Source organism: Monodelphis domestica, chromosome 2 (genome assembly GCF_027887165.1).
Source record: "Monodelphis domestica isolate mMonDom1 chromosome 2, mMonDom1.pri, whole genome shotgun sequence".
Taxonomy (NCBI): Eukaryota; Metazoa; Chordata; class Mammalia; order Didelphimorphia; family Didelphidae; genus Monodelphis; species Monodelphis domestica.
In genome coordinates this window covers 274,936,394-274,960,780 of record NC_077228.1, presented here as the reverse complement: position 1 = coordinate 274,960,780, position 24,387 = coordinate 274,936,394, and the positions used below count along the sequence as shown (strand labels likewise).

The 24,387-nt window shown below is 43.3% G+C and overlaps 2 protein-coding genes across 2 annotated transcripts in view; both read right to left on the bottom strand.

Moving 5' to 3' along the window:
* Positions 1-10,942: 10,942 nt before the first annotated feature.
* On the bottom strand, positions 10,943-11,983 carry LOC100029143 (galanin receptor type 1-like). The gene has a single exon (XM_016429601.2). It carries the CDS (start codon positions 11,981-11,983, stop codon positions 10,943-10,945), a length of 1,041 nt encoding a protein of 346 aa, XP_016285087.1.
* Positions 11,894-24,387, bottom strand: part of RAB44 (RAB44, member RAS oncogene family) — a 69,744-nt gene continuing 57,250 nt past the window's right edge. Inside the window, exon 6 of the mRNA XM_056818143.1 lies at positions 11,894-12,030. Within this exon, the coding sequence (XP_056674121.1) occupies positions 12,018-12,030 (13 nt within the window). The 3' untranslated portion in view covers positions 11,894-12,017. The remainder of the gene's footprint in view (positions 12,031-24,387) is intronic.

The following is a 24,387-nucleotide window of genomic DNA, read 5'->3' as shown; positions in this document are numbered from 1 at the left end:
CCCAGCAGAAAACCAAATTAGAAATCCTAAAAATTAAGGGAGAAATTAATAAAATCGAAAGTGATAGAACTATTGATTTAATAAATAAGACAAGAAGCTGGTACTTTGAAAAAACAAACAAAATAGACAAAGTACTGGTCAATCTAATTAAAAAAAGGAAGGAAGAAAAGCAAATTCACAGCATTAAAGATGAAAAGGGGGACAGCACCTCCAATGAGGAGGAAATTAAGGCAATCATTAGAAATTACTTTGCCCAATTATATGGCAACAAATACACCAATTTAGGAGAAATGGATGAATATATACAAAAATACAAACTGCCTAGACTAACAGAAGAGGAAATAGAATTCTTAAATAATCCCATATCAGAAATTGAAATCCATCAAGCCATCAAAGAACTTCCTAAGAAAAAATCCCCAGGGCCTGATGGATTCACCTGTGAATTCTATCAAACATTCAGAGAACAGTTAACCCCAATACTATACAAACTATTTGACATAATAAGCAAAGAGGGAGTTCTACCAAACTCCTTTTACGACACAAACATGGTACTGATTCCAAAACCAGGCAGGTTAAAAACAGAGAAAGAAAACTATAGGCCAATCTCCCTAATGAATATAGATGCAAAAATCTTAAATAGGATACTAGCAAAAAGACTCCAGCAAGTGATCAGAAGGATCATTCACCATGATCAAGTAGGATTCATACCAGGGATGCAGGGCTGGTTCAATATTAGGAAAACCATCCACATAATTGACCACATCAACAAGCAAACTAGCAAGAACCACATGATTATCTCAATAGATGCAGAAAAAGCCTTTGATAAAATACAACACCCATTCCTATTAAAAACACTAGAAAGCATAGGAATAGAAGGGTCATTCCTAAAAATAATAAACAGTATATATCTAAAACCAACAGCTAATATCATCTGCAATGGGGATAAACTAGATGCATTCCCAATAAGATCAGGAGTGAAACAAGGATGCCCATTATCACCCCTACTATTTGACATTGTACTAGAAACACTAGCAGTAGCAATTAGAGAAGATAAAGAAATTGAAGGCATCAAAATAGGCAAGGAGGAGACCAAGCTATCACTCTTTGCGGATGACATGATGGTCTACTTAAAGAATCCTAGAGATTCAACCAAAAAGCTAATTGAAATAATCAACAACTTTAGCAAAGTTGCAGGATACAAAATAAATCCACATAAATCATCAGCTTTTCTATATATCTCCAACACAGCTCAGCAGCAAGAATTAGAAAGAGAAATCCCATTCAAAATCACCTTAGACAAAATAAAATACCTAGGAATCTATCTCCCAAGACAAACACAGGAACTATATGAACACAACTACAAAACACTCGCCACACAACTAAAACTAGACCTGAACAAATGGAAAAACATTAACTGCTCATGGATAGGACGAGCCAATATAATAAAAATGACCATCTTACCCAAACTTATTTATCTATTTAGTGCCATACCCATTGAACTACCAAAATACTTCTTCACTGATTTAGAAAAAACCATAACAAAGTTCATTTGGAAGAACAAAAGATCAAGGATATCCAGGGAAATAATGAAAAAAAACACATACGATGGGGGCCTTGCAGTCCCTGACCTAAAACTATATTACAAAGCAGCAGTCATCAAAACAATTTGGTACTGGCTAAGAAACAGAAAGGAAGATCAGTGGAATAGACTGGGGGAAAGCGACCTCAGCAAGACAGTATACGATAAACCCAAAGATCCCAGCTTTTGGGACAAAAATCCACTATTCGATAAAAACTGCTGGGAAAATTGGAAGACAGTGTGGGAGAGACTAGGAATAGATCAACACCTCACACCCTACACCAAGATAAATTCAAAATGGGTGAGTGACTTAAACATAAAGAAGGAAACCATAAGTAAATTGGGTAAACACAGAATAGTATACATGTCAGACCTTTGGGAGGGGAAAGGCTTTAAAACCAAGCAAGATATAGAAAGAATCACAAAATGTAAAATAAATAATTTTGACTACATCAAACTAAAAAGCTTTTGTACAAACAAAACCAATATAACTAAAATCAGAAGGGAAACAACAAATTGGGAAAAAATCTTCATAGAAACCTCTGACAAAGGTTTAATTACTCATATTTATAATGAGCTAAATCAATTGTACAAAAAATCAAGCCATTCTCCAATTGAAAAATGGGCAAGGGACATGGATAGGCAGTTCTCAGATAAAGAAATCAAAACTATTAACAAGCACATGAAGAAGTGTTCTAAATCTCTTATAATCAGAGAGATGCAAATCAAAACAACTCTGAGGTATCACCTCACACCTAGCAGATTGGCTAACATTACAGCAAAGGAAAGTAATGAATGCTGGAGGGGATGTGGCAAAGTAGGGACATTGATTCATTGCTGGTGGAGTTGTGAATTGATCCAACCATTCTGGAGGGCAATTTGGAGCTATGCCCAAAGGGCGACAAAAGAATATCTACCCTTTGACCCAGCCATAGCACTGCTGGGTCTGTACCCCAAAGAGACAATGGACAAAAAGACTTGTACAAAAATATTCATAGCTGCGCTCTTTGTGGTGGCCCAAAACAGGAAAACGAGGGGATGCCCATCAATTGGGGAATGGCTGAACAAACTGTGGTATATGTTGGTGATGGAATACTACTGTGCTAAAAGGAATAATAAAGTGGAGAAGTTCCATGGAGACTGGAACAACCTCCAGGAAGTGATGCAGAGCGAGAGGAGCAGAACCAGGAGAACATTGTACACAGAGACTAATACACTGTGGTATAATCGAACGTAATGGACTTCTCCATTAGTGGCGGTGTAATGTCCCTGAACAACTTGCAGGGATCCAGGAGAAAAAAACACGATTCATAAGCAAAGGATAAACTATGGGAGTGGAAACACCGAGGAAAAGCAACTGCCTGAATACAGAGGTTGAGGGGACATGACAGAGGACAGACTCTAAATGAACACTCTAATGCAAATACTATCAACAAAGCAATGGGTTCAAATCAAGAAAACATCTAATGCCCAGTGGACTTACGCGTTGGCTATGGGGGGTGGGGGGGGGGAAGAAAAGAAAATGATCTTTAACGAATAAAAAAAAAAAGAAATTACTTTGCCCAATTATATGGCAATAAATACACCAATTTAGGAGAAATGGATGAATATATACAAAAATACAAACTGCCTAGACTAACAGAAGAGGAAATAGAATTTTAAATAATCCCATATCAGAAATTGAAATCCAACAAGCCATCAAAGAACTTCCTAAGAAAAAATCCCCAGGGCCTGATGGATTCACCTGTGAATTCTATCAAACATTCAGAGAACAGTTAACCCCAATACTATACAAACTATTTGACATAATAAGCAAAGAGGGAGTTCTACCAAACTCCTTTTACGACACAAACATGGTACTGATTACAAAACCAGGCAGGTCAAAAACAGAGAAAGAAAACTATAGGCCAATCTCCCTAATGAATATAGATGCAAAAATCTTAAATAGGATACTAGCAAAAAGACTTCAGCAAGTGATCAGAAGGATCATTCACCATGATCAAGTAGGATTCATACCAGGGATGCAGGGCTGGTTCAACATTAGGAAAACCATCCACATAATTGACCACATCAACAAGCAAACTAGCAAGAACCACATGATTATCTCAATAGATGCAGAAAAAGCCTTTGATAAAATACAACACCCATTCCTATTAAAAACCCGAGAAAGCATAGGAATAGAAGGGTCATTCCTAAAAATAATAAACAGTATATATCTAAAACCATCAGCTAATATCATCTGCAATGGGGATAAACTAGATGCATTCCCAATAAGATCAGGAGTGAAACAAGGATGCCCATTATCACCTCTACTATTTGACATTGTACTAGAAACACTAGCAGTAGCAATTAGAGAAGATAAAGGAATTGAAGGCATCAAAATAGGCAAGGAGGAGACCAAGTTATCACTCTTTGCGGATGACATGATGGTCTACTTAAAGAATCCTAGAGATTCAACCCAAAAGCTAATTGAAATAATCAACAACTTTAGCAAAGTTGCAGGATACAAAATAAACCCACATAAATCATCAACTTTTCTATATATCTCCAACACAGCTCAGCAGCAAGAACTAGAAAGAGAAATCCCATTCAAAATCACCTTAGACAAAATAAAATACCTAGGAATCTACCTCCCAAGACAAACACAGGAACTATATGAACACAACTACAAAACACTTGCCACACAACTAAAATTAGACTTGAGCAAATGGAAAAACATTAACTGCTCATGGATAGGACGAGCCAATATAATAAAAATGACCATCCTACCCAAACTTATTTATCTATTTAGTGCCATACCCATTGAACTACCAAAATACTTCTTCACTGATTTAGAAAAAACCATAACAAAGTTTATTTGGAAGAACAAAAGATCAAGGATATCCAGGGAAATAATGAAAAAAAAACACATATGATGGGGGCCTTGCAGTCCCTGACCTTAAACTATATTACAAAGCAGCTGTCATCAAAACAATTTGGTACTGGCTAAGAAACAGAAAGGAAGATCAGTGGAATAGACTGGGGGAAAGCAACCTCAGCAAGACAGTATACAATAAACCCAAAGATCCCAGCTTTTGGGACAAAAATCCACTATTCGATAAAAACTGCTGGGAAAATTGGAAGACAGTGTGGGAGAGACTAGGAATAGATCAACACCTCACACCCTACACCAAGATAAATTCAAAATGGGTGAGTGACTTAAACATAAAGAAGGAAACCATAAGTAAATTGGGTAAACACAGAATAGTATACATGTCAGACCTTTGGGAGGGGAAAGGCTTTAAAACCAAGCAAGACATAGAAAGAATCACAAAATGTAAAATAAATAATTTTGACTACATCAAACTAAAAAGCTTTTGTACAAACAAAACCAATGTAACTAAAATCAGAAGGGAAACAACAAATTGGGAAAAAATCTTCATAGAAACCTCTGACAAAGGTTTAATTACTCATATTTATAAAGAGCTAAATCAATTGTACAAAAAATCAAGCCATTCTCCAATTGATAAATGGGCAAGGGAAATGGATAGGCAGTTCTCAGATAAAGAAATCAAAACTATTAACAAGCACATGAAGAAGTGTTCTAAATCTCTTATAATCAGAGAGATGCAAATTAAAACAACTCTGAGGTATCACCTCACACCTAGCAGATTAGCTAACATGATAGCAAAGGAAAGTAATGAATGCTGGAGGGGATGTGGCAAAGTAGGGACATTAATTCATTGCTGGTGGAGCTGTGAACTGATCCAACCATTCTGGAGGGCAATTTGGAACTATGCCCAAAGGGCGACAAAAGAATATCTACCCTTTGACCCAGCCATAGCACTGCTGGGTCTGTACCCCAAAGAGATAATGGACAAAAAGACTTGTACAAAAATATTCATAGCTGCGCTCTTTGTGGTAGCCAAAAACTGGAAAACGAGGGGATGCCCATCAATTGGGGAATGGCTGAACAAACTGTGGTATATGTTGGTGATGGAATACTATTGTGCTCAAAGGAATAATAAAGTGGAAAAGTTCCATGGAGACTGGAACAACCTCCAGGAAGTGATGCAGAGCGAGAGGAGCAGAACCAGGAGAACATTGTACACAGAGACTAATACACTGTGGTATAATCGAACGTAATGGACTTCTCCATTAGTGGCGGTGTAATGTCCCTGAACAACTTGCAGGGATCCAGGAGAAAAAAACACTATGCATAAGCAGAGGATAAACTATGGGAGTGGAAACACCGAGGAAAAGCAAATGCCAGAATACAGCGGTTGAGGGGACATGACAGAGGAGAGACTCTAAATGAACACTCTAATGCAAATATTATCAACATAGCAATGGGTTCAAATCAAGAAAACATGTAATGCCCAGTGTATTTACGCGTCGGCTATGGAGGGTAGGGGGGAGGAAAAGAAAATGATCTATGTCTTTAACGAATAATGCTTGGAAATGATCAAATAAAATATATTTTTTTAAAAATGACCAATTATGAAAAGATGTTTAGCATGATAAAACATGTAACCCAGATCAAATACCATCTTCTAGAAGAGAAGGAAGGGAGACATTTGGATCTTATAATTTTAGAAAATGTATGTGAAAAATAGTTATTGCCCATAATTGGGAAAATAAAATGTCTTTGAATAAAAATTCATTAATTAAGAAAAAAAAGCCTTGTAACTGGTTTTACCAAGCAGAAAAGACCAGATACTAGACTATGTGTGTGCACACATGTTTGCAAGCACTTACTAGCTGTGTGACCTTGGACAAGTCACTTCATCCTTTCAGCCTCACTTTCCTCATCTGTCAAATAAGCTGGAGAAGAAAATAGCAAAGCACTCCAGTATCTCTGCCAAGAAAATCCCAAATGGGGTTATGGAGAGTCAGAAATAACTGAACAACAACAAAGGAGAAGCATGATACAGGGGGGAAAGCATGGAGTATGGAGTCAGAGGATGTGGGTTCATATCTGAGCTCTAATCATTACTACCTACGTGACTTTGGGCAAGTCACAACCCCTTAGGGCATCAATTTCCCCTTGTGTAAAATAAAGGAGTTGGACAAGGTAGCTTCTTTTAAAATGTTTATGTATTTTTAAACCCTTACCTTCCATCTTAGAATCAATACTATGTATTGGTTCTGAGGCAGAAGAGTGGTAAGGGTGAGGCAATGGGGGTTAAGTGACTTGCCCAGGGTCACACAGCTGGAAAGTGTCTGAGATCATATTTGAACCTAGAACCTCTAGACCTGAGCTACCTAGCTGCCTCCAGCAAGTACTATTATTAACCCCATTTTACAGTTGAGAAAACAAAGGCAGACAGAGGTTAAGTGACTTGCTCAGGATGACACAGCTAGTAAGTGTCTGAGACAGGATTTGAACTTGTGTCTTCTTGACTCCAGGTCCATCACACTCTCTCACCTCAGCACCACTTACTTAGCCATAGAGGGGGAAGATCATATATTTTGCTATGGAAGGGACTTTAAAGATAGATTTTGTTCCACCTGCTTGTTTTGTGGTTGTTGAGTTGTTGTTAGTCACGTTGGACTCTTCCTGACCTCATTTGGGGTTTTCTTGGCACAGATCCTGGAATGGTTGGCCATTTCCTTCTCCAGCTTATTTTTCCAACTGAGGAAACTGAGTCAAGCAGGGTTAGGTGACTTGCCCAGGGTCACATAGCTAGTAGGTATCTGAGGCCAGATTTGAACTTGGATCTTCCCAACTCTCAGCCTGGCTCTTTATCGACAATGCCACCCAGCTGCCCAGGTGGGGAAACTGAAGTCCAGAGAGATCAAGCCACTTGCTCAAAGAGCCCTAGCATGGTCCCTGGCATAGAGTGGGTGCCCGGTAAGTACACGATGTCTCTTAGACACGACGTGGTTGAGTGAAGACTTGAATCCTCCATCCCTCGTGCCCTAACTGCCAGTGGCACAAGCCAGAGAGCTGGGCTCTTGAGAAAGCCCCTGTCAAGGGTTGCTCCCTGCCTTTACAAATGGAATTTTTTTCCCACGAATTTCTGATAAAGAAAATTCTTCCATTTCCACCCCCCCTCCACCTGCCTTGCCCTGAAGCCATCATTTGTTCATCCCTACAGTGAGGGGGCAGAGGAGGGACTTGGAACCCCTTAGGTGAAACTTCTAGGGAGTCCCTGCCAAGCAGACAGGAATCAGACAAAGAGGCCGGCTCACCAGGGAGGGTGGGAATCACGTGTGTGAACACGGCTTCCTGGCACTGCTTTCTCTTCTCCGCTCCCCCTTGCCCGACTCATTGCAATAGCCCACCCGCCTTCAGCATCTCTCTGGGAAGCCTCGGTCTAGGCACACAGGTCTGAGCATGCCTCTTCTCTGTTCAGAAGCCTTCAGTGGCTTCCTGGGATCCGCTGGGAACGTCTAGATGCCCTAGCTGGGCATTCAATGCCTTCTTTAAGAGCATGAAAACAGACAAGGGGAGAAGAGACCAAGGGGATGAAGGAAGGCATGGATTCTAGTGCAGAGCAGTGTCATAGTTTGGAACAGAACAGAATTTTTCTGCATCTGTTGAGATTATCGTGTGATTTCCGTTGATTTGATTATTGATCTGATCAGTTATGTGGATGCTTTTCCTACTATTGAACCATCCCTGCATTATTGGTATAAATCCCACCTGATCATAATGAATAACCCTCGTGATGACTTGCTGGAGTCTTTTTGCTAGAAGACTTTTGCATCTCTGCTCATTAGGGAAATTGGTCTGTAGTTTTCTTTCTCCATTTTTGGTCTGCCTGGCTTTGGAAGCAGCACTCTATTTGTGTCATAAAAGGACTTTGGTAGAACTCAGAACAGGATTTTTAAAACTGAGATCCACCCAGAACTACTGCTCTCGGACCAGCCCATCTGCCCAGATGGTTTTACAGGGTGTTCCTGGAGCCACAGGGAAGGGCTGGGTGCCAGGTGGACACCAGAAGTGGGTGAGCAGCCCTGAAAGAGCTCAGCCAGCCCCGGCCAGAGGCACTGGTCTTGGCAGATGGGCTAAGCCGGATTGAGGGTAACTGACAGGACTCAAAGCTGTCGGTGAGTTAGAGGGATGTCTACCCCGAGAAGGGGAAACTTCCTCCTCAGGATGGGTGGACAAGGACGATCTGTTCCAATGGCCATGAAGGGCCACAAAGGGCTGGAAGCAGACACTGTGGGGCGCTTAGAGCTTGGTCAGACAGAGAAGAAGCCACGGTCATCTGCTGCATCCTGGGCCATCGCCAGACACCCTGACTTTTGTCCTGCCACTGGACTTGGATGACTCTGGAAGAGAGACTGAGGCTGGCAATTTTGTGCAACTCTGCCTCACTTAAATCCACTCGTAATGGCACTGGTCCTCTTCAAAATGGATGAGCCACAATTTCTCTCAAAATCATTATTGTCTATTTATATGAACTGATGCAAAGTGAAGTGAGCAGAACCAGTACTGTGTACACAGTAAGAGCAGAATTATACAGTGATCAACTGGGAGAGTCTTAGCTGCTCTGATCAATACAATATCCACATTTCCAAAGGATTCATGAGGAAGAATGCTGCCCATCTCCAGAGAGAGAACTGATGAACTCTGAGATCTAAGCATACTTTTAAAACTTTCTTTATTGCAGTGGATTGGGAGACAGGAAATCCTGGATTTAAATCTGGTCTCAGACACTTCCCAGCTGTGTGACCCTGGGCAAGTCACTTAACCCCCATTGCCTAGTCCTTCCCACTTGTCTGCTTTGGAACCAATATTCAGTAATCATTCATTCATTCATTCATTAAAAAAACATTACTTTCATGTTTGTGTGTATATGTTTTATTCTGCAACATGGCTAATAGAGAAATATGTTTTGCATGACATGACATGTATAATCAATGTCATATTGTTTGCCATCTCATGGGGTAGAAAAAGGGCAAAAGGGAGAAATTTCAGAGCTCACAAATTTTTTTAAATCCTTACCTTCTGATTTTTAACCAATACTGATTATCAGTTCCAAAGCAGAAGAGAAATAAAGGCTATACAATTGGGGTTAGGTGACTTGCTCAGAGTCACCTAGCTCGGAAGTGTCTGAAGCTAGATTTGATCCCATGTCCTTCCATCTCCAGGTGCTCTATCTACTGAGCTACCTTGCTGCCCCTGGATCTCAAAATTGTAAAAAATGAATGTTAGTTTTTTACATGTGACTAGAAAATATTTAACATCATTAATTTTTTTTAAGTTTTTAAAAAAGAATCTTTCTTGACTGGCCCTATGGATAAAGCCCAAACTCCTGAGCTGGCCTTTGCAAGCTGGCTGTAATAGAATGGGGTGGAATCTTGCAGCCCTGGGCACCATTCTCAGATCTCCCCCTGACTTTGGCATCCCTTACCTACTCCTATACCACCCCAAACCCCTCCCCCCCAGCTCAGAGAAAGGAAAGCAGAGGAGAAGAGAATGTCTGAAATTAATTGGTCAAGACAAGCTGTTCAGTTGTTGATATTTATTTTTGTTCCTTTATTGGGGGAAAGAAAATAAAAGGGATAAATAATTAAGAAGACCAGGGGCAGCTGGTGGCTCAGTGGATTGAGAGCCAGGTCTAGAGATGGGAGGTTGTGGGTTCAAATCTGACCTCAGACACTTCCTAGCTTCATCCTTAGTTGCCTCCGCTCCTCGTCTATAAAACAGAGACACATTGGAGAAGGAAATGGCAACCACTCCAATGCCTCTGCCAAGAAAATCCCATGGACAGAGTCCATGAGGTCACGTAGAGCCAGACACCACTGAAGAGCAGCAACATAAGAGAAAGCAAGACAGCAAAGAAAGATCCCTGGGCTGGCACTCGGGATCCTTCCATTCTAGCTGGGCTTCCACTACTAACTTGCTGCATGCCATTGAGCAAGTCACTCGCCCTTTCCTAAGCTGTAAATGAAGGGTTTGAATTAGATGACCGCAAGTCCAGGGCTCTCTCCATGACCTCATGACCCCCCAGCAGCCCCTTCCAGCTCTCTAACATTCTGTGCTTTATATGAATCTAAGCATCCTGCTTCTCCATCCTGCCCCCTCCCTTGGAAAAATGGAAAATAAATCCTGGCAAGTGATGATCTGAGCCCCACAGACATTTACTGTAGAAAGTGGTCAATTAGAACATGTCAGTGTCTGGGCCTGTTCCAGCTCGGCCAAAGACCCCAAGAGTATGTGTCTCCGGAATATACAGTCAGATCAAAGACGACACCACCCCCCCCCCCCCCCGTCAAGTGACTTGCCCAGGGTCACACAGCTAGAAGTGTCTGGGGTCAAATTTGAACCCAGGACCTAGGACCTCCCATCTCTAGGCCTGGCTCTCCATCCACTGAGCCACCTACCTGCCCCCCAAGTTCACTTTTACACCCTTCAGGCACCCCCAAGGCTCATAGACCCCCAGGGGCTCCCACCCTCCCCCTTTCCCCTCCCGGGAGACCCTGCGCCGCCCCACCATGTCCTAGGACTCTCCTTTCCCGGGTGAAGCAGGAGAAGATCTCCCTGAGCCCTGCCTGGAACGGTCTGGAGAGGCAGAAACAGAGGATGGGGCTGACGGCACAGTTGGAATAGGCCAGGATGGTGCAGAGGCTGGTGGCCACAAAGACTGGGAAGGTATCGGGCAGGGCTCCGACGGCAGCCACATAGCCCAGCACACAGCAGGGCCCCCACATGAGGACAAAGACCACCAGGACCACCAAGATGAGGCCGGTGGCTTCTCGGTGCTGCTGGACATCGGGGGGCCGCGCCGGACCCCACAGGAGCCAGCCCAGGTGCGTGAAAGTAAGCACCAGCCCGCCCGCAAAGGGCAGGAAGGCCAGGGCCCCCAGGAGGGCGAAATAGCAGGAGGTCTGGCCAGGACCCAGGAGCATGAGGCACGCGGGCCCCGGCTCAGAGCCCGCCTCTTCCTTGCCCTCCTCCACCACTTTCTGGTACAGCCAGTTGGGCAGAGACACAGAGAAACCCAGGAGCCACATGGCCACGCAGAGCAGGAGCCGAGCCGCCCGGCCGGCCGGGAACACCACGCTGGGGAAGGCCACGGCCGTGTAGCGCAGGAAGGCGGTGGCCACCATGCTGTAGAAAGTGCAGAACATGGTGCCCGTGTTGAAACTCTGGCTGCTGGTACACACGGCAGGTCCCAGCCACCAGGCCCTCCGGAGGAAGGTCAGCAGCAGAACGGGGACCACGTAAGCCAGGAACGCCAGATCCGACAGCGTGATGTTCACCATGAGGCTGTTGGTCAGAGCCAGGAGCGGCCCCGGGGCCTGGCCCCTGGAGCCAGAGCCCCTGCCCAGGACCGTCAGCATCAGGCCATTGGCCAGCAAGCCTGCCAGCAGGATGAGGCCACACAGGGCTGCAAAGAAGGGGCGGAGCTGAGCCTCGGACAGGCCGCCGCCGTTCATGCTGGCGTTGAGTCTTGCGCTGAGCGCCATCTTTCTCCTTCTGTTTCAATCACGCCACACTATGTTAGAGGATTATCCTAAAAAAAAAAGCCCAGGGGCAGAAACGCATAGGGTCATGTAGTAGCCGAAAGAACTCCCCGCCCCATCTGCCCATTTTACAGAGGAAGAAATGAAGAGCAATGACATATCAAAGGTCCCAGAGCTCACTGGTCTCCTGCTTCTATTCATCCTCGCTCTCTAACCTGAAGGGTCTTCCCCATACTGGACAGCTCCCATCCTGTCTCATACAATCACTCAGGTCCCTGAGGATGGGCTCAGTTCTATAATAATAGGGGGCAGCCCGGTGGCTCGGTGGATTGAGAGCCAGACCTAGAGGTGGGAGGTCCTGGATTCAAATCCGAACTCAGCCACTTCCCAGCTGTGTGACCCTGGGCGAGTCACTTGACACTAATTGTCTAGTCTTTATTGTTCTTCCACCTTGGATCTGATGCTGTCGATTCTAAGATAGAAGGTAAAGGTTTTTTTTAAAAAAGGTGATATAATAGGGGGCAGCTGGGTGGTTCAGTGGATCGAGAGCCAGACCTAGAGGTGGGAGGTCCTGGGTTCAAATCTGAACTCAGACACTTCCCAGCTGTGTGACCCTGGGCAAGTCACTTAACCCCCATTGCCTAGCCCTTTCCACTCTTCTGCCTTGGAGCCAATACACAGTATTGATTCTAGGATGGAAGGTAAGGGTTTAAAAAAATAAATTCTCTAATAATAATCTCTAATAAGAGTGTGAGGCACAGATGGGCAGTCAAGCCTGGAATCAAGAAGAGCCGAGTTCAAATTTGACCTCAGATACTATGTGATCCTGGGCAAGTCACTTAAGCTCTACTTGCCTCCATTTCTTCATCTGTAAAATGAGGATAATAATAACATCTATCTCTTAGGGTTGCAGTGAGAGGTTCAAATGAGATAATATTTGTAAAGCACTTAGCATAGCACCTGGCACATAGTAAGTACTTATTTTAAAAAAAACAACAATAACTAGCTAACCAACCCTTAGTTTCCTTTTTTTTAACCCTTCCCTTCCCTCTTGGAATCAATGCTGTGTATTGATAGCTAGGCAATGGGAGTTAAGTGACTTGCCCAGGATCACACATCTGGGAAGTGTCTGAGGCCAGATTTGAACCCAGGACTTCCCATCTCTAGGCCTGACTCTCCGTCCACTGAGCCACCCAGCTGCCCCCAATGCTAGCTATCCTTAGCAAGTGTTTGATAAATGTTTGCTGATTGATGGGTTTATACAGGGTCCATAAATGGATTTCCCTGGATAACCTGAGATAAGTCACTTAGCCTCAAATATCATTCTCTAAATCAACAATTAATGATTGAGTTTCTACTACAGAACTTCCTATCATGGAACGGCACCCGACTGAGGGGTCAGCTTTGGGCCAGAAGTCAGGAAGATGGGTTCTAGTCCCAGCTCTACCCCTGATTCTCTGTGTGACACTGAATAAATCACTTGATCTCTGCTGTCTTTAGTTTCCTCCTCTGTGAAATGGGAATTCTAGTTCCTGCCCTGCCTGTTTATAAAACAATTAGGTATGGGTAGAATGCAGAATCTGGACTCAGGAAGCCCTGAGTTCAAATCCAGCCTCAGGCACTTATGGATTCCCTAGGTAATAAGCTAGCTAGTGGCTCTTCACAGCGTGGGTCTACCTTTCCTTCCTGGTCTTATTACGCATGGCTGTCTTTATATAATTTACCATGCAGCCACACTTGACTCTCTTGCCATTCCTCCCTCACACCCATCTCCCATTTCTGTGTCTTTGCACCGGCCATCACCCATCAGTTCTGCATCTCAGAATTCCTGGCTTCCTTCCAGATGTAGCTCAAGCGCTGCCTTTGGCTGGAGGGTCTTTCCTGGCTCCCCCTTCCCCAATTGCTAGTGCTCCCCCTCTTTCCCCCGCCAGGCACTCGATATCTGGTTTGTGTGTATTTTATAAACACGTCCGGGGTGTCCCAAAACTCTGTGCAATGTTAAGCTTTAATAATTATTAAAACGTATGTTTCAATAGCTGAAAACTGCTGTAAGACTTGTGGGACCCCCTATGTATTTGCATCTGGTCTCCCTGTAAGAGAATAAGTAAGAGCAGAGACTGTCTTATTTGCTTGTATTTCTGTCCCTCTTACCTAGCATAGTTTGTGCCGGCACTTCATAAGTATATTAATAAATACTTAATAAATAACATTTTATAAGCGTGGATCGAGTAATCAAAATCACTTAAGTCCTGGACTTCAGACTATGGGAGGAACAGAAGAGGAATTAGGAGAGCCAAGTTGCCCACACCCTGCTCTGGGTGCCCACGCATGCCCACCCCTCTCCCATATCATTGCACCCCACTTTCATCTTGGAGAGAGAGAAACGGAGACCCAAGAAGGGAAATAACTGAGGACCAAAGATCTAGCTAGCGGCCGAGTCAGGCTGGAACCTTGTTTTTGGCTCCTGGTCCAATTCCAAAATTGGAAGAGCCTTGGAGAGGTCAATAGATCCAGTCCCCTGCCTTCAGACCGGGTGGTGGTCAATGACAAAATAGAACATGCCAGCAGGGGGATGACAAAGGTGTTGACGCCTCGCAGGAACCAGGTTTTCTAGCTTGAACAATTAAAGATTCTTGGGTGACTCCGTAACCCAAACCTTGTGTCCCTAAGCCTGTCTGCTTTCAGTAAAGCATATGAAAGGGAACATATTCTAGAGTGCATTGTGTTTAGGAACATAAGAAAAAAAATAAAGAAATCAATTCCTTTCAGTAGCATAATCAAATTATTTACCATATATTTTCTGACAAGGTTTTCATACTCCTGAGGGTACCTGTATATCCCAGGTTAGGAATTCCTGCAATAGAGCCTCCTTTAAAGGGGGCAGCTGGGTGGCTCAGTGAATTGAGAATCAGGCCTAGAGATGGGAGGTCCTGGGTTCAAATCTAGCCTCAGACACTTCCTAGCTTGGTGACCCTGGGCAAGTCACTTGACCCCCATTGCCTAGTCCTTTCCACTCTTTTGCCTTGGAACCAGTACTCAGTTTTGATTCCAAGACAGAAGGTAAGGTTTGTTTTTTTTTAAATAGAGCCCCCTTTAAGTGTCCAAGGGATTGTCACATGAAAGAAAGAAGGTTTGAAAAACCCTTACCTCCATCTTAGAATCATTTCTATGTTTTGATCCTAAGGCAGAAGGAAAATGAGTTGTCTTTCACTTGACATTCTATATTCCCAATCCGCTTAGTAGCCCCATATGGAATACCCCCAGCAGGCTTTCTGTTGTTGTTGTTGTTGTTGTTGAGCCATGCCTGACTCTTCTTGACCCATTTGGGGTTTTTCTTTTTTCTTTATCCAAAGATATTTTATTTTGCCAATTACATGAAATAACAATTTCCCACATATGTTTTTGGACATCATAAGATCCCAACTGTTTCCCTCCTTCCCTTCCCTTTCCTCCCGCCCCCTGGATATGGTAAGCAATTGGATCTGGGCTGTCCACATATTATCAGGCAGAACATATTTCCATGTTGGTCATCGTTGTCAGAGAAGACTCAGATAAAACCAAAACCCTTTTTGGAGTTCTCCTGGCAAAGATTCTGGAATGGTTTGCCATTTCCTTCTCTGGTTCATTTTACAGAAGAGGAAACTGAGGCCAACAGAGTGAAGGGACTTGACCAGGGTAACACAGCTAGGAAGTGTCTAAGATTGGATTCCAACTCCTGACTTCATGCCTAGAACTCTTATCTCTTCTAACAAGGAGTATAACAATGGAGTGTACAGCCTACGTTCAACTCCTAACTCTAATCGTTATTAGATATCATCTTTGGATGTGACTCAGGGCAAGTCAGACCTCGGATATACAGACTTCAAGTTGGAAAGGACCATTGAGGGCATCAAATCCAACCTTCCCCTTTTACAGGTAAGAAAACGGAGTCCCAGAGCCTGTATTGAAACTCAGGTCCGTCCAGTGGCTCCAAGTTTGAGGTATTGCTTTTGGCTGGGGCTGTAGAATGAGGCAATTGTTCTAAAATCTCAGGTCCCTTCTTTCTCTTAAATGCATAATTTGGGGAAAAACCTTCAGATCTGTTTGTTCAGTTTGGGTGAGGTGAGGAGCTTTATAAAATCACAGGGGTGGGGGTCCCCCTTACAGACCAGACCCGGAACATCAGGGAAGAAGGGAAGAGAATCATCCTTTGCTAATCACCTCACCTGCTACATGCCAGTCATTGTGCTAAGCTCTTGACAATTTTTATCCCGTTTGAAGATCTTATTTGATATTCATAAGAACCCTGTGAGAAAGATGTTATTATTATCTCCATTCACGGGTCTGGAAAATGAAGTGGACAATGGTTAAGTGACTTGTCCAGGGTCACACAGCTAGTAAGTATTTGAGGTTAGATGTGAATGAAGGTCTGCCTGACTCCAGCCCCAGAGCTCTATCCCCTTGTACCACCTAGCTCTCTTTGTAAAACTATCACTCTCTTCTCTCTCGCCCATTTTCTCTAAAAGCAGTTCCCCTTCCACTTTTCTAGTTTCTCTGCCATCATCCCTTCCTCAGACTTCCCAAATTGAGTGCCGACTTTTTGTCCTCTAAACAGCCTAGGAGACCCATTGGATAGAGGAAGACATGAGTGCAAATACAGCCCTCAGGCACTTTCTAGCTGTGTGACCTTGGACAAGTCACTTCACTGTTTGCTTCAGTTTCCTCATCTGTCAAATGAGCTAGAGAAGGAAGTGGCCAACCACTTGGGTATTTTTGCCAAGAAAACCTCGAATAGGGTCATGAAGAGTTGGACACAACCAAACAGCCTAGAAAGAAGTGCCCCAGCCCTCTGCTGAGTCTTCTTTGGCTAACCCGTGCTAGGCTCTCCTGAAACAGTCAGGAAGCCCATCCCACATTTTCTCTTGAATCCCTCCACATACCCCGGCTGTGGCTCTTGCCACCTGTTGGCTGACCTTTGGGGTCCTGGCTCATTCCATTCACTCCTTAAAGACAGGCTCGAGACAAAGGTGGCAGCTCCTTCCCTGGCCAGCTCTGAGCTGAGGGTAGGTGAGATTAACTAAGCTGGAAGGAGGAGGTCCCAGGGGCTACCGCTTCCGAGTGGACTGTGTGTGCCTCCCTAAATCACACCTCGCCTACACTGCCTCATTAACACATGCATCCATGCATCCCACAGGGCCCAGGTGTCCACACCTGCCCCAGCCCATGGGCCCCGGGAGATGCAGGGAAGAGTTGTTGGCAAAGTTAGGGGCAACCAGCTCATAGCAAGTCCAGCTGACACCTCCTACCTCTTCTCCCCTTCTCTGTCTCTTTCTTTCTGTCTCTGTCTCTGTCTCTGTCTCTGTCTCTGTCTCTCTCCCCCTCCTTCTCCCTCTCTCCCTTGTCTGTCTCCATTTCTCTCTCCCTCTTCTCTGTCTCAGTCTGTGTTTGTCTGTTTCTCTGTGTGCCTCTGTCTCTCTCTCCCTCCCTTCTCTCTCTGTCCATCTCTCTTTCTATCTCTCCCCCTTCTCTCTTTTTCTGTCAGTCTGTCTTTCTGTCTCTGTCTGTCTGTCTTTATATGTTTGTCTCTCTGATTCTGCCTCCCTCTTTCCCTCTGTCTCTGTGTACATGTCTCTTTCTTTCTCTCTGTCTGTGTCTCTCCTTCCCTCTCAGTCCCCTGTCTCTTTTTGTCTCTGGCTCTGACACCCTCCCTCTTTCTTTCTCTATCTCTTTGTATCTCTGTCAGTCTCTTCCTCCCCTCTCTTTGTCTCTGTGTATCTGTCTCTTCCTCTCTCTTTCTGTCTCCTCCTCCCTTACCCCTCTATATCATTTTCTTTCTCTGCCTCTCCCTCCTTTCCTTTCCCCTCTCTATGTGTATCTCTTTGTCTCCATGTTTGTCCCTCTCTCCCTCCCCCTCCCTTTGTGTTTCTCTCTCTTTCTCTTTTTGTCTATTTCTTGGTCTCTTTTTCCCTCTCTTCCTCTCTGCCCTGATCTCTTTCTTTGTGTCTCCCTCCCTCCCCTATCTCTGTGGGTCTCTTTTTCTCTGTCTCTATCTCTGTCTCTTTCTCTGTGTCTGCCCCTCTCTCCCTCGCCTCTCCTTCCTCTATAAACAGTTCAGAGAGAGATGAGGAGAGAGTAGGGAAAGGAGAGTGGAAGAAACCTGGTATAACAAGAAGACTGTGAGGGAGGGTCAGATTTTTGTCATGAAATCTAGCAGCAGTGTCACTTTGGTTTAGTTGCTTCCATTCTCTAGGCGGCGTCATCCTCATCTGTAAAATGGTGGCCTGGGACAAATGGTCTTTAAGACCTTTTCCAGCTGACAATGATACAAGAATAAGGACATAGACTGAAAGTTGGAAGAGATTTAAGCCAAATCTCTCATTTTACAGCTGGGGAAACCAAGGCCCAGAGAAAGCCTGAGGTCACACAGAGAGTAAGAAGTAGAAGCAAGATTCATCCAGGGTCATCTAATTATAAAGCCAACATTCCCAGTGTCACAGGTTAGAACGGGGGACCTCAGGGAGTTGGGTGACAGAGGAGGTGAGTGGGCATGGGACAGAACCCTAGGGTCAAGGGAAATAGGATCAAAGCAGGTCTCCCAAGAGCCCTGCCTGGAGGAGGAGGCTTTTTTTAGTGAAAGACTGGGTGGCATAATAGAAAGCGAAATAAGAATCTGTATGTGAACCCAAGTTATGGCACTTATTTCCCATGTCCCTGGGGTAACCAGCTGGGGTTAAGTGACTTACCTAGGGTCACAGCTAGGAAGTGTCTGAGGTCATAGTTGAACCCAGGACCTCTCATCTTTAGGAAGCTCTGGCTCTCTAGACACTGAACCACTAGTTGCCCCACATTTTGCAAAACTTCAAGTACACTTTAAATATTGGCAATTATTGAAATCAATTAAAAGTCCTCTAATCTCTCCCCATTGTGATGGGAAATTTTTAACTCACTTTGTTTATTTTAATATAATCAATCAAGAACTTGGAGTGCCCCTCCTTTCAGACTTAGTCAGCCAGATACTTAAAGAACCTTTTGCTAGAAAAGGATATTCATACCCTCAAAGCCCGAAAATGGATTCCACCAGCACTTCCTGCCCTGGGCAGTGCTAGACAAATTAAGGAACTATGATTGGTTCCTGAGATGTGAAATGGGAGAACTGTTGGGTGGAGAAAAGTGCTTATAAGGTGAGATCCAACAGGAAGTCAGGTTTTCCCATTTTGGACTCTGATCTCAGATTCCCATTTCAGATTCAGCTTCCTGATTTGGACTTTGGATTCTGGTGGACATTTGGATTCAGATTGCTTTGTTAGTGACTTGGGCTGAAGAGGGATGTTGACTCTGGTGAGATTCTTGCTTCTTTGGCATTAGAGATTTTGAAGCTCAGCCTCTTTGGAATCAGTCTTTTGGATGGTGAAACACTTAGATGGAGACATTCTCATGGGTTGGTGATATTAGCATTTGGATTCACACTTGCAGTCTGGAGGCGCTTGGATCCGTACTTAGGGTATTTAGTTAGGCAATATTTTCTATCTCCTTCTTACATTTCCCTCTCTTTACTATCTCTATTTTGCTGTAATAAAGCTACTAAAGCTACTAACAGACTCATAGCTTAATTTTTAATTATTATAAATGGCAACCACCACTTTTTATAACTCAATTTGACCAAAACCAATTTTAATCTTACACCATTATCTCCAGAATCAAATACAAACAAAAGGTTTTATATCTGATCCTGGAGATAGTTGGGTGATATTATAGGGGTTTTGTTTTGTTTTGTTTTTGATGGAAGGGAGAGTCAATCAGTCAATAAATATATATTAAACCCTTACTAGTTCCAGGCCCTATGCTAAGCCATATATAGAAATATAATAGAAAGGTATCTCATAGCAATATAAAGAAATATCATATAGAAATATTATACAAATATATCTAATATGTTTATTATTTTATCTTGTGTAATAACATACATAATGTATTATATAATATCTAATATAATAATACTAATTTAATATTATAAATAGCATATTTTATTATATAACTCATTAGGGTATAGTATATAATAACATATAATATCTAATATATTATAATAAAAATATAATTTTGTATATATATATACATAATTATATATAGGCAGAAAATATGGCTCCTGCTTTCAAGGAGCTCCCACTCTAATGACTGACATGGTCAAACCTTCACTTTAGAAAAATCTCTTTGAGGGGTAGCTATGTGGCACAGTGGATAGAGTGCTAGGTTTCAAGTTGGGAAGGCCTGGGTTCAAATGTGACCTCAGGTATTTCCCAGCAGGGAGACCCTGGACATGTCACTTAACACCATTTACCTAGTCCTTGCCCTTGTGAAGTAGAGTTGTTACGAAGACAGAAAATAAGGGTTTGGAAAGGAAAGGAAAGGAAAGGAAAGGAAAGGAAAGGAAAGGAAAGGAAAGGAAAGGAAAGGAAAGGAAAGGAAAGGAAAGGAAAGGAAAGGAAAGGAAAGGAAAGGAAAGGAAAGGAAAGGAAAGGAAAGGAAAGGAAAGGAAAGGAAAGGAAAGGAAAGGAAAGGAAAGGAAAGGAAAGGAAAGGAAAGGAAAGGAAAGAAGAAAAACAAGAATCACTTTGGCAGCTCTTGGAAGATATCCTGAGTGGGGAGAGACTTGGGGCTGTCGAAGCAGTCCCCATGCCTTGGTGCCTGTCCTATGTCTCCAAGCAGCCTGATCTTCAAATACCAGACGAGGTGGAAGGCAGCCCCAAAGGCGGGTACACTTGACTCTGGACTCCCGTCTCCCTCTGTAACACTTTGTTCCTAAAGGCTCTCAGAACTTCCCCACAGCCTCCAGCACAAGCGACTGATTTAGACTGAAAACCCATTTACACATCTCCAAATCAGTGAACAGAAATCACATGTGATGGTTGCCCAACGACACCCTGTCATCACTGTGATCCGAGGTCCTGAGCCAAGCCATCTGCCTTTCTTAGTCCCAATAAGTCAGTGACCGCCAAGGGCTCGGACAGTCCTCCCAGCCTGCAGGAGCCTGAGGGAGAGTCAAGGATCCAGGATGACTCTGCTGTTCTAAACCTGGTACTGGGAAGATGGTGGCGTCTCAACAGGCACAGAGAAGTTAGGAGGGAGGGTCCAAATGGGTTCCATTTTGGACACGTTGAGTTTGGGAGTCCTAGGGGAAATCTAGTCAGATTTCATCAGGCAGTTAGTGATGCAGGGCAAGAGGCCAAGAGAGAGAAGGGGGCAAGATATAGAAATATTGGATTCATCGGCAGAGATCATTGAAGCTATAAGAGCTGATGAGTTCACTCAGAGAATGTAAAGATGAGTCGTTGTTCAGTTATTTCAGTCATGTCAGACTCTTCCTGATCCCATTTGGGGGTTTTCTTGGCAGAGATACTAGAGTGGTTTGCCATTTCCTTCTCTGGTTCATTTCACAGACAAGGAAACTGAGGTAAACAGAGTGAAGTGACCTGTCATGGGGCATACAGCTAGTGGTTTGCCATTTCCTTCTCCAGCTCATCTGACAGATGAAGAAACTGAGTCAGACAGGGTGAAGTGACTTGCTATGGGGCACACAGATAGTGGTTTGCCATTTCCTTCTCCAGCTTATTTGACAGATGTGGGAAACTAGGTGAAGTGACTTGCCAATGAAGCCAACAGAGTGAAGTGACTTGCTCAAGGTCACACAGCTATGAAGTGTCTGAAGTAGGATTCGAACTCAAGAAGATGAATCTTTCTGATTCCAGACCCGGGACTCTATCCTCTGTGCCACCTAGCTAATACTTGCTGAGAAGAGGGTTCAGTAAAAAGCTCCGAGGGATGTCCAGGGTTGGAGGAGAGCGCACGCATGGGGAAATGAGAATGAATATTCTACTTTATTTTGTATTGTTGTACCAAGGCTTAACCAATTTACTATATAATAACGACCAAGCTGCTCTAGCGTGTTACTCTTCCCTAATATGTGAACTTGAACTCCCTCTGAACCCCTTAAGCCTTGCAGGTGCAAGTTCCCCTTCCCAGCCACAGAATTCTGGCCTATATTCTAAGCTTTCAGAAGTTGCTAGCATGTAAACCACAAGGGCCTTGTTCTCCCTCAGAACCGCCACTGACCACAGGACTTTCCAAAGGATGCTAGTTCACCTGGTGATAAACCGACATCATTTGGGGTTAATGACCTTAGTACTGACCAATCAGAGGTGAGATGCTAAGCCTTTGGGACTTCAGATTGCTGTCACTGTCTATTTTTAGGTCCCTTCATATGACTATAAAAGAAATGTATTCTTGGATGCTTCTCAGAAGTCTTGGATCCCTTTAATTGGCAATTGCTGGCCTTGCTAATAAATTGAATGATACTCGGAACTTCATTGCCCTCAATTTCTCTTCAGAGCGGATTTATTTTTAGTGTGACAAGTATGATCTAGTCAAGGAAATAGAAAGTCCCATAAGAAAAGTAGGAAGAGAACCAGGAAAGAGCAGTCACAAAAACCCATACAGAAAAGCAATGAGAGCCAAGCCTAGAGAGGGAAGGTCCTGGGTTCAAATCTAGTCTCAGACACTTCCTATCGGTGTGACTCTGGGCTTAACTTCCATTACCAAGCCCTTACTGTATTTCTGCTCTGGAACCAATACATGGTATTGATTCTAAGCTGGAATATACAGATTTTTTAAAAAACCCATATAGGAAAGAAAATCCAGTAGGAAAAAGTGATGAGAAGTATCAAATAATTTCTAGCGCTCTAGGAAGATTAAAATGCAGAAAAGCCATCACTTTTTCAATTAAAGGATGATCAATATAATCAATTAATCAATTATAAGATCATCCCATCAACAATTGAACACCAGAATATTACCTTAGGATTGAAGCTCATTGCTAGTATGAGTTAACATCTACTCATATCCTCATGAGCCCCCACCAATGCACTAATTTTTAATCAGATATGATATATTAGTTCAATGCAAAAGACATTTAACTAAATTGCAGAGTAAGGTAAGTGATCAGAAAAAAAAATTTCCTTCAGGCAAATAGGGATACATTCTTCCATTGGTTACCACAGCATCAATGGTGAAATGGACATGTGCAGAAAATGCATGGCCAGGCAATAGGTATAGAGACAAACTTTCAGGGATGGACATATAGGACACACATAGACATGGGGCCAAGGCAGCTCACACCCCTCCAGTTACAATGTCCTCTGGTGATGCCAATATTGCTTTTTGCTGTGTGTTGAGTCATCCTTGCTGGGTGAGTTGCTAAGTCTGCAAAGTCCAGTGTCTTCACTTCCTGCTGGCCATCTCTTTGGGGAGTGTGGTCCTTGAGCTGTTCAATGCAACATCTACTAGTCTTTAGCTCCTTAGGGACTGTCTGCTGGACTTTGCTACCATCTTCTGGGGTTTAGTGGTTAGTAAGCCTCTCCCTGGTAAGGGAGGGCTGAATTTCCAGCCAACAAAAGGAGAGGGCTAAGAAGGCTCAGTGGGTAGAGTGCTGGACCTAGAAGAATGGCCTGAGTTCAAATCCAATATCAGAAACGGTGTGATCCTGGTTAAGTCACTTAACCCTTTTTGCTTCCATTTCATCATCTGTCAGATGAGCTAGAGAAGGAAATGGCCAACCACTCCAGGCAGTATCTTTGCCAAGAAAAATCCCCAATGGGATGTGAAGACTGGATGACTGAAAAACAAGGAGGCAATTCCAGGGGGTCTTGAAGAGTTAACAGGACTGAACAACAAAAACCAACAAAAGCTTGCAAAGTGCTCCAGGCAAGGATTAAGATTAAGTGGTACCAATTTGAGGACCAAATAAACTATCTGACTTGCAATTAGAAATTCTTTATAACTCCTTCCAAATCCCTAAATTTTGATTGCCTCCCCACAAAGCATTTCAGGGACTCCAGTCACCAGAATCCTCACATGAACCCTAGGCTAGATGGGGTGAGGATGCTCCCCTCTCCTCCCATACTGCCCTCTGATTTTCATGGATAGGAGCCTGAGGGTGAGCCTAAAGACCCCCAGGCCCCCACTCCTGTTCTTTATTCCTGACTTTACTATGCCTACTGCAGCAGGGCTTAAAGCTGTATTCTGACCAGGGCCAACCTCACATGACTCCCTAGAGTTAGTTGCTTGGAGATGGCAATTTCAGTTGATAGGGGAGATCCAAAGTCAAATGGAAAGAGGCTACAAAGAGTGAGAGAGGACGTGGAGAACCTATCAAACAGTCAAGAAATACTGCATTCATGTTTTATTAATGTCAGTTAATTACATTTTATTTTTATTATTTTTACATTATAGTTAACTTTACTATATATAATATAGTAAATATATCCTGTCTAATGTAATATTTAATATATAGTATTTATTATGTATCTAATGTTATTTAATATATATTTATTATCATATATAATATTTTATTATAACATAATATATTGGCAAAGGTT